Source organism: Sapajus apella, unplaced genomic scaffold, assembly GCF_009761245.1.
Source record: "Sapajus apella isolate SASKATOON/1434 unplaced genomic scaffold, GSC_monkey_1.0 scaffold1, whole genome shotgun sequence".
Lineage (NCBI taxonomy): Eukaryota > Metazoa > Chordata > Mammalia > Primates > Cebidae > Sapajus > Sapajus apella.
The window spans coordinates 69,112,619-69,123,549 of record NW_022436941.1 but is presented as its reverse complement, the minus strand read 5'-3'; the positions used below and the strand labels follow the sequence as shown (position 1 = coordinate 69,123,549).

Sequence of the window (10,931 nt, the reverse complement as noted above, 5' to 3'; positions counted from 1 at the left end):
GAGTAGCTGGGATTACAGGCACGCGCCACCATACCCAGCTAATTTTTTGTATTTTTAGTAGAGATGGGGTTTCACCATGTTGACCAGGATGGTCTCGATCTCTTGACCTCGTGATCCACCCGCCTCGGCCTCCCAGAGTGCTGGGATTACAGGCTTGAGCCACCGCGCCCGGCCCTAAGTTTATCTTTTAAGACAACCAAATACAGCTGTAAATCATAGAAAAATGAATTCAGCTCTCCCAGGTTTGTGCAGAGTCCCCTTTGGGCCTTCCCAGTTAGTTGCTTTTACAGTGTTTTTCACACCAGGCTGACTATCAGATTAATGTCTATTATAATGATCACATTGTTGGTTCTATCCCAGACTTTCTGAATGATCATGTTGTTGGTTCTATCCCAAACTTTCTGAATGCTGAATCAGCATCAGTTGTTGGATAGAACCAACAACGTGATCATTATATTTTTCCTCTTCTTCAAAGAGGTAAGAATCTAGTGGAGGAGAAAAATAAATCCACAATCATACCGTAGTGCAGTAACGAATGTGAACCAGAGTTATGCACAGGATGGAATAAAGGGGTAAAGTAATTACCTAGATCAAGTAGTTTGGTATGGCTGGAGAATACTTTTATTTTGTTTTACATTCCTGGCACGTGGCATAGTTCTTGAGAGCATGTACTAAGTACTCAAAAATATTTGTTGAAGAAGTAGAGTTAAAAAGCAGTTTATTCTCTGAAACTATTCTGAAAAAAAAAAAAGAAAAAATAAATAAAAATGATATACTAGAATATGCTGAGTGCATAAGCAAAAAAAAAAAAAAACTATTCTGTATGCTGCAATAATGGTGGATACATGTCATTATTATACATATGTTAAATCCCAGAGAATGGGCGGGGCCTCAGTGGCTCATGTCTATAATCCTAACACTTTGGAAGGCCAAAGAGGGAGGATTGCTTCAACCCTGGAATTCCATACCAGTCTGGGCAACATAGGGTGACCCCATTTCTACAAAAAAATTTAAAAATTAGTGGGGCATGGTAGTGTATGCCTATAATCCCAGCTGCTTTGGAGGCTGAGGCAGGACAATTGCTTGAGCCCAGGAGGCTGAGGCTACAGGAAACTGTAATTGTGCCACTGCACTGCAGCCTGGATGGCAGAATGAGACCCTGTCACAAAAAAACAAACCCATAGAATATACACAAGCAAGAGTGAACCCTGATGTAAAATCTGGACTTTGGGTAACAATGACGTGTCAATATAGGTTTGTTGATTGTAACAAATATGCCACTTTGGTAGTAGCAGATGTTGATAATGGGAGAGGCTATGCATGCGTCAGGGGTAGGGTGTATATGAGAAATCTCTGTACCTTTGGCTCAGTTTTGCTGTGAAAATTTACTCTAAATTAATTCAAAACAAAAGCAGCTTGTTAGGAAGTTATTAGGGTGCTTCCTCTCTAAATATGAAATTTTTAGAAACGTTTCCACATTTTTAAATTTGGTATTCTTATGTCTGTGACCAAACATTTTTCTAGGGAAATGCATCTCTAATTTTCACAGCAATTTATTTTATATCAAACTTTTCCAGATTTATTTTCTTAAACTGACTTTCTATCCAAATGTATGGTGGAGGTTGAAAGTAAGTTTTCACTCATTGATTACTTCATTAATGGCAGTTATTATTTTTAACTAAGGTATAAATAACCTTAATAAATCATCTTTTTGTTTCCTTTTCAGCGTGCTCATGGATAACATGAAACACCTATTAAAGCTAAATAAATTAGTAATGAAATTACAGCAGGTAAACTTACACGTTAGGCTGCTTATGCATTCTCATTTCACTCTCAGCTTCTTGCTGGTAACTGTATTGTATATGATTAAATAGGATTATCCAAAGGGAATGCTATGATTGGAATTCACTGTCCTTAAGTTCTCTCTTTTTTTTCAAAATTCTATTATTTCTGACTAATGTTGAATATTATCTACTTATTATTTAAGCCACTGTCTTCCTTTTGTTGTGTGGAAATAGAAGAATTGAAAACTGAGCCGGGCGCGGTGGCTCAAGCCTGTAATCCCAGCACTTTGGGAGGCCGAGGCGGGTGGATCACAAGGTCAAGAGATCGAGACCATCCTGGTCAACATGGTGAAACCCCGTCTCTACTAAAAATACAAAAAATCAGCTGGGCATGGTGGCGCATGCCTGTAATCCCAGCTACTCAGGAGGCTGAGGCAGGAGAATTGCCTGAACCCAGGAGACGGAGGTTGTGGTGAGCCGAGATCGCGCCATTGCACTCCAGCCTGGGCAACAAGAGAAACTCTGTCTCTAAAAAAAAAAAAAAAAAAGAAAAGAAAACTGGAACTTTAGATAATTAAGGCTAATAGATAAAACTCAGTGATTTAAGTATTACAGGTTTGTCCTTACACATAGTAATGTGCTTTAACTTTTTTATTTTTAATAACAGGAATCTTGGGATTTAGAGGAAAAACTGCTTGATATTAGAAAGAAGAGATTGCGTATGTAGAACACTTTTTTTTTGGCAGAACATATTTTGTTTACTTTATAGATTGATAAGACCATATTTCTTAGCCACTGAGAAATTTCCTAATTTCTAACTTTCAAATTTCTTAAAATTTTTGATATGGCAGTTTAAAAAGTGAAATGTAAAGTACATTTTGCTCTATTTATCCTCATTGTTTTAGAACTTTTATTTCTTTTTTTTTTTCTTGAGACTGAGTTTCACTCTGTTGCCAGGCTAGAGTGCAGTGGCACAATCTTAGCTCACTGCAGCCTCTACCTCTTGGGTTCAAGGGATTTTCCTGCTTCAGCCTCCCGAGTAGCTGAGACTAACAGGCATGTGCCACCAGGCCCAGCTAATTTTTGTATTTTTAGTAGAGATGGGGTTTTACCATGTTGGTCAGGATGGTCTCGATCTCCTGATGTTGTGATCCGCCCACCTCGGCCTCCCAAAGTGCTGGGATTACAGGCATGAGCCACCGCACCTGGCCTGTTTTATTTGTTTGTTTATTTGTTTTTTGAGAGTCTTGCTCAGTCACCCAGGTGGAGTGCAGTCTTGCTCTGTCACCCAGGTGGAGTGCAGTGGTGTGCTATCTCAGCTCACTACAACCTCCATCTCCCTGGTTCAAGTGATTCTTACGTCTCAGCCTCCTGAGTAGCTGGGACTACAGGCACCTGCCATCATGCCCAACTAATTTTTGTATTTTTATTTTTAAAAAACATTTTAAATTTTTTTTTTTTTTTTTTTGAGACAGAGTCTCACTCTGTTGCCCAGGCTGGAGTGCACTGGCATGATCTTGCGCACTGCAACTTCCACCTCCCAGGTTCAAGCAATTCTCGTGCCTCAACCTCCAGAGTAGCTGAGATTACAGGTGTGAGCCACCATACCTGGCTAGTTTTTATATATTTTTAGTAGAGATGGGGTTTCACCATGTTGGCCAGGCTAGTCTTGAACTGCTGACCTCAGGTAATCCACCACCCTCGGCCTCCCAAAGTGCTGGGATTACAGGCATGAGCCACCACTCCATGCCTCATTGTTTTAGAACTTTAAATCACAAAATTAATCCATTCTTAGCAGGGGAAAAATAAAATGATGTGTAATGAAAAAGTCATGCGTCTTTTCTACATGGTGACAGTTGGGTATTTATCATTCTAGACTTTTCCATGTCCGTGTAAACATTTATATATACATAATTTCTAAATGATCAAAGGATATGTATGGATCTACAGCCTTTTCACTTAATTTATCATGACATGAGATGATTTTTTGCACCGAAACAATTGAAATGTTTATTTCAAAAGCAATACATACTCTAGAAAATTTGGAAACAAAAGTATACATTGGAAAAGTTAAATTTTTAAATTTTACATCAATAGATAATCAGTCTTCAGGCTTTTTTCTTTTTTTTTTTTTTTTTTTTTTTTTTTTTTGGTGAGAAACGATCTTGCTCTGTCACCCAAGCTGGAGTACCATGGCATGATCACAGTTCGTTGCAGCTTCAAACTCCTGGGCTCAGCCTACCAAGTAGCTGGGAATACAAGGGCAGTCCACCATGCCCAGCTAACTTTTGTGGTTTTTTTGGCATAGAATCTCCCTGTGTTACCCAGGTTTATCTTGAACTTCTGCCCTAAATGATCCTCCTGCCTTGGCCTCCCAAAGTACTAGGATTACAGGCATGAGCTACTGCACTTGGCCAGTATTTCTTTTTTTTTTTTTTTTTTTTTTGAAACAGTCTTGCTTTGTTTCCCAGGTTGGAGTCCAGTGGCGCAATCTTGGCTCACTGCAACCTCCATCTCCTGGGCTCAAGCCATTCTTCTACCTCGGCCTTCTAAGTAGCTGGGATTACAAGTGCACCACCACCATGCCTGGCTAATTTTTGTATTTTTAGTAGAGACAGAGTTTCACCACGTTGGCCAGGCTGGTCTCAAACTCCTCACCTCGGGTGATCTGCCCGCCTCAGCCTCCCAAAGTGCTGGGATTATAGGCATGAGCCACTGCACCCTGCCTCCTTGTTTTTTGAGACTGGGTCTTGTTCTCTTGCTCAGACTGGAGTGCAGTGGCATGCTAATAGCTCACTACAGCCTTAACCTCCTGGGCTCAAGCAATCTTTCCACTTCAGCATCCCTAGTAGTCAGGACTACAGGCACATGACACCATGCCTGGCTAATTGTTTTCTTATGTAGATTTATCATTTTTTTCTGTAGAGATGGGGTTTCACCATGTTGCCCAGGCCGGTATAGAACTCCTGGGCTCAAGTGATCCACCCACCTTGGCCTCCCAAATTGGTGGGATTACAGACGTGAGCCACTGCGCCCAACCAGATTTGTTTTTTTGAGACAAGGTTTCACTCTTGTTGCCCATACTGCAGTGCAGTGGGACAATTTCTGCTCACCACAACCTCTGCCTCCCATGTTTGAGTGATTTTCCTGCTTCAGCCTCCTGAGTAGCTGGGATTACAGGCATGCACCATGACACCAGGCTAATTTTGTCTTTTTAGTAGAGACTGGGTTTCTCCATGTTGGTCAGGCTGGTCTCGAACTCCAGACCTCAGGTGATCTGCCTGCCTCGGCCTCCCAGAGTGCTGGGATTATAGGCATAACCCATGGTCCCTGGCTGGTTTCTTTTTTTTTTTTTTTTTTTTTTAAGACAGAGTTTCTCTCTTGTCACCTAGGCTGGAGTACAGTGGTGCGATTTTGGCTCACTGCAACCTCTACCTCCCAGGTTCAAGTAGTTCTCCTACCTCAGCCTCCTGAGTAGCTGGAATTATAGGTGCCCATCACCATGCCCAGCCAATTTTTATATTTTTAGTAGAGACGGGGTTGCACCATGTTGGCCAGGTTGGTCTCCAGCTCCTGACCTCAGGTGATCCACCCGCCTTAGACTCCCAAAGTGCTGGGATTACAGGCGTGAGCCACCATATGCAGCCCAAATCTGTTCTTTTCAAACATTATGTAGATTTGCCTGTTAGCAAATAATCTCAGAGTATTGGTCATCTTGTCTAATCCCCCTGCTTTTTTTTTTTTTTTTTTAAGTAGAATCAGGGTCTTGTCCAAGCTAGTCTTGAACTTCTGGACCTAAGTAATCCTCCTGCCTCAGCCTTCCAAAGTGTTGAGATTATAAGAATGAGCCACCTGTGCTTGGGCTATACTTTTTTGATGTTTCATTTTCTCCACTGTATTCCAGCCTTCTTGAATACATTGATGTTGAAGAACAGGCCTCTGAAATACATCCATTTATATTTCCAAGTAGTTTAATTCTTAGACTATTTCCAGAAATACAAAAATGGGTGATGACGTTTCTCCCTGGAGAGGAGAATCTTAGTTTTCTTTTCTTTTTTTCCCTGAGACGGAGTTTCACTTTTGACTTTTGTTGCCCAGGCTGGAGTGCAATGATGTGATCTCGGCTCACTGCAACCTCCGCCTCCTGCCAGAGTGATTCTCCTGCCTCAGCCTCCCAAGTAGCTGATATTATAGGTGCCTACCACCACTCCCGGCTACTTTTTGCATTTTTAGTAGAGATGGGGTTTCACCATGTTGGCCAGGCTGTTCTCAAACTCCTGACTTGAGGTGATCTGTCCGCCTTGGCCTCCCAAAGTGCTGGGATTACAGGTGTGAGCCACCACACCTGGCCAAAAATATTTCTTTCTATGTATTTCCTACCTAGTTTGGCAACCCAAAATAAGTGCTCATTACATGATGCCACTTGAAACATCTGTAGATAGCTGTTATTGTCATACATAAATACCTGGAATATGTCACTAAGGGCATTGCTAAGTACAAAATTAAAATATTGTTATTTTGCATCAGGGAAGTTGTTTTCAGATCAGAATAAAATTGCAACCTAAATTGCTGCTTAGTAAAATTTTTCTCTTGACTAAAATAACCAGGAAGTGATCTGCTTCATGATTTTTCAAGATCCTTGTTTGTAGAGGTATCATATATGGTATATTATTTTATTTTTTACCTAACAGAATTAAAACAAGCTTCAGAAAGTAAGCTTTTAGAAATACAGACTGAAAAGAACAAACAGAAGATTGATTTGGACGGTATGGAAAACTCAGAGAGGATAAAGATCATACGACAAAACCTACAGATGGAGATAAAAATTACTACAGTTATTCAACATGTGTTCCAGGTAACATTTATATAAACTAATAAGGAAGGTAAATAACTTTTTTTTTTTTTTTTGAGATGGAGTTTCACTTTTGTCACCCAGGCTGGAGTGAAATGGCATGGTCTCAGCTCACTGCAACCTCTGCCTCCCAAGTTCAAGCAATTCTCCTGTCTCAACCTCCCAAATAGCTGGGATTATAGGCACCCTCTACCAGACCCAGCTAATTTTTGTTTTTTTTTTTTTTTTTTTTGAGACGGAGTTTCACTCTTGTTGCCCAGGCTGGAGTGCAATGGCGCGATCTCAGCTCACCGCAACCTCCGCCTCCTGGGTTCAGGCAATTCTCCTGCCTCAGCCTCCTGAGTAGCTGGGATTACAGGCATGCGCCACCATGCCCAGCCGATTTTTTGTATTTTTAGTAGAGACGGGGTTTCACTATGTTGACCAGGATGGTCTCGATCTCTTGACCTCGTGATCCACCCGCCTCAGCCTCCCAAAGTGCTGGGATTACAGGCGTGAGCCACCGCGCCCGGCCAATTTATGTATTTTATGTAGAGACAGGGTTTCACCACGTTGGCCAGGCTGGTCTCAAACTCCTCACCTCAGGTGACCCACCCCCCTTAGCCTTCCAAAGTGCTGGGATTACAGGTGTGTGCCACCGTACCTGGCCAACTTTTTGATGATGCTATTATACAATACTGACTTAACTTTCAGCTAGTTTTTGATCCTGATGAAATAATTCAGTGTTTAATTTTGGTCTATTTACATATATCTGTAAATAAGTATATATCTGTACATAAGTCTATATACACTTAATGTTTAAGGTCTTGATTTTTTTTTTTTCTTTTTTCAGACAGTCTCACTCTGTAGCCCAAGGCTGGAATGCAGTGGCATGATCTCAGCTCACTGCAACCTCCGCCTCCTGGGTTCAAGCAATTCTCCTGCCTCAGCCTCCTGGGCAGCTGGGATTATCCTGCCACCACATCTGGCTAATTTTTGAGACCAGCCTGGCAACACAGTGAAACTCTGTCTCTACTAAAATACAAAAATACAGCTAGTTTTGATCCTGATGAAATAATTCAATGTTTAATTTTGGTCGTTTATATATATCTGGAATTCGAATATACCTAATGTTTAAGGTCTTTTTTTTTTTTTTTCTTTTTTCAGACAGAGTTTTACTCTGTAGCCCAAGCTGGAGTTTTGCCATGTTGGCCAGACTAGTCTTGAACTTGTGACCTCAGGTGATGCACCTGGCTCGGCTTCCCAAAATGCCAGAATTACAGGGTTGAGCCACTACGCCCAGCACACTCCAAGTATTTTTAACGAGTAAAACCTATTCATAGAAACTGATGAGGCAGTTATAAATAATAAAAAAGAAGTATTTTTTTTTCTTACTGCAGAGAATAAAGTGAGAACATAAAAAATTATTGTAAGCATGTGAATATTCCCTAACATGGAGATCAAGGCTAAACCCATGCTAAAAGTGGAAATGAAAATAGAAGAATATGGCTGGGTGAGGTGGCTCATGGCTGTAATCCCAGCACTTTGGGAGGCTGAGGTGGGCAAATCATGAGGTCAGGAGATCAAGAGCAGCCTAGCCAAGAGACCAGGCTGGCCAATATGGTGAAACCCCATCTCTACTAAAAATACAAAAATTAGCTGGGTGTGGTGGCAGGTGCCTGTTATCCCGGCTACTCAGGGTGCTTGAACCCAGGAGGCAGAGGTTGCAGTAAGCCGAAGATACGCCATTGTACTTTATCCTGGGTGACAGAGCGAGACTCTGACTCAAAAAAAAGAAAATAGAAGAACGTATTACTGTTTTTTTCTTATGATCACAGAGATACACACCTAATAAATATTAATTATTTGATAAGATTAGTGAAATTATATTTTAAATCTTAAATTTTTAAAGTACTTATAACTTTTAAAACTTTTTTTTTTTTTTACAGAACCTTATTTTGGGGAGTAAAGTCAATTGGGCAGAGGATTCTGCCCTTAAGGAAATTGTTCTGCAGCTTGAGAAGAATGTCGACATGATCTAATAAGAATTCATTTCTGACATAGTTTACATTTCTGGCAGTCCCAACTCTTATTTGGAATATTTTTGTGCATTTGTTTGTCAACTGTAATTTTAGAATATCCACAGTGTTTACAGTTGTGGTTAGTTATTTGTAGTGGGATTGAAAAAAGTGACTTTTTAAAATATATATATTTATATTTAGTTTGCTTTTTTTTTTTTTTGAGACAGAGTCTAGCTCCACTGCCCAGACTAGAGTGCAGTGGTGTGATCTTGGCTCACTGCTACCTCTGCCTCCTGGGTTCAAGCAATTCTCCTGCTTCAGCCTCCTGAGTAACTGTGACTAAAGGTGCACACTGCCATACCTGGCTAATTTTTTGTATTTTAGTAGAGACGGGGTTTCATTGTGTTGCCAGGCTGGTCTCAAACTCCTGAGCTCAGGTATTCCACTGCCTTGGCCTCCCAAAGTAGTAGGATTACAGGCATGAGCCACCGCACCCTACCTAGTTTGCATTTTTGGTATCAGTTATATAAGTTAGGACATAAAAGGAATTCATGTTACTCTGTCTTTAAAAAAAAAAAAAAATTCATGCCCTTTCCAAACAGCAGTACTCTATCTTAGTAATTATAAAATAGAACTTGCCACTTTTTATAGCATCACGGTCCATTTTTGAAAAACTCTAATTTGAGCACTTAATTTGGAGCTGTTGAACATTTTTACAGCTAATGTATTTTCAACATTCTTTGTTTGTTTGTTTCCTTGAGACAGAGTCTCACTCTTTCACCCAGGCTGGAATGCAGTTGTGTGATTTCAGCTCACTGCAACCTCCATCTCCCAGGTTCAAGCAATTCTGATGGCTCAGCCTCCTGAGTAGCTGAGATTACAGGTGTGGGCCACCATGCCCATCTAATTTTTTGTATTTTTAGTTGAGATGGAGGTTTCACAATGTTGGTCTGGCTGGTCTCGAACTCCTGACCTCAAATTATCTGCCCACTTTGGCCTCCCAGACTCCTGGGATTACAGGCATGAGCCACTGCACCTGGCCTCAACATTCTTTTTAGAAGGACTTTAAACCTCAAATGATGGTAGCTTTTTTTTTTTTTTTTCTTGAGATGGAGTCTGGCCCTTTTGCCCAGGCTAGAGTGCAGTGTGGCGTGATCTCAGCTCACTGCAACCTCCGCCTCCCAGGTTCAAGGGATTCTTCTACCTCAGCCTTGCTAGTATCAGGGACCACAGGCATGTGGTACAACACCTGGCTATTGTGTTTTTGGTACAGATGGGATTTCACCATGTTGCCCAGGCTGGGCTCAAAACTCCTGAGCTCAAGCAATCCACCCACTTTGGCCTCCCAAAGTGCTGAGCCACTGCACCTGGCCAAGTGCCTGCTTAAAGATCGATTCTGAGAGAGAACTTGTATTAACTTTTCCCAAAATCATACTGAATAATAACCCCAAATCTCAGTGGCTTATAACAAGACATTTCTGTTTTGGGTCTGTGCTTCAGCTGATAATTCTAGGACTCAGGCTGACGGAACAGCCACAATCTGAAACATTCTCATGGCATAGGGTCGGAGCTTATGAAGCCAAGTTCAATTATACCAGTGTGATTAAAGCTGCTGCTTGAAAGAGGTGGACACTGACAAAACCTGACATCATTGCGGCAAGAAAGTATACTTCTCCCATGGCAGGGGGTGCTGGGTTTCAGAGTTGGAGAAAGAAAACGGGTATTTACTGAAAGAATACAATCTATTAGGCCGGGTGTGGTGGCTCATGCCTGTAATCCCAGTACTTTGGGAGGACGATGCAGGCGGATCACGAGGTCAAGAGATCAAGACCATCCTGGCCAACATGGTGAAATACTATCTCTACTAAAAATACAAAAAATTAGCCGGTGTGGTGGTGCGTGCCTGTAGTCCCAGCTACTCGGGAGGCTGAGGCAGGAGAATTGCTTGATACTGGAAAACGGAAGTTGCAGTGAGCGGGGACCACACCACTGTACTCCAGCCTGGTGATAGTGCAAGACTCCATCTCAAAAAAAAAAAAAAAGAATACAGTCTATTAAACTCAGCTATCTTGGTCATAAATATTAACTTCCTTTCTGCATTCTGCATGCAAAAGACACTTCCCAACAAAGATAAGAGATAACACTAATAGTGTCATCCAATTGTTAGTTTTTTTTCAAAGTTCAGTTTTTCATATCAGGTCCAGATGTAGCCCTTCATCTAGAGACTTATGAACTGAAAAGATATATCAACTCGCACATCCAGCAAACAGCAGTGGAACAGGTCTGCAGTCTGTA

At 41.3% G+C, this 10,931-nt stretch overlaps 1 protein-coding gene across 3 annotated transcripts in view; it reads left to right on the top strand.

Annotated features, from left to right (window-relative positions):
* CENPH (centromere protein H) overlaps positions 1-10,489 on the top strand; it is a 23,264-nt gene extending 12,775 nt beyond the window's left edge. For 2 of the 3 annotated variants that reach the window (XM_032279238.1, XM_032279221.1), the window contains 4 exons: positions 1,727-1,790; positions 2,452-2,503; positions 6,476-6,639; positions 8,565-9,193. In XM_032279238.1, coding sequence (XP_032135129.1) covers positions 1,727-1,790; positions 2,452-2,503; positions 6,476-6,639; positions 8,565-8,657 — 373 coding nt within the window. In that variant the 3' untranslated portion in view covers positions 8,658-9,193. Of the gene's footprint in view, positions 1-1,726; positions 1,791-2,451; positions 2,504-6,475; positions 6,640-8,564; positions 9,194-10,469 lie in introns of those variants that run through there. The other variant, XM_032279228.1, reaches the window with a different exon arrangement.
* The last annotated feature ends 442 nt before the right edge of the window (positions 10,490-10,931 follow it).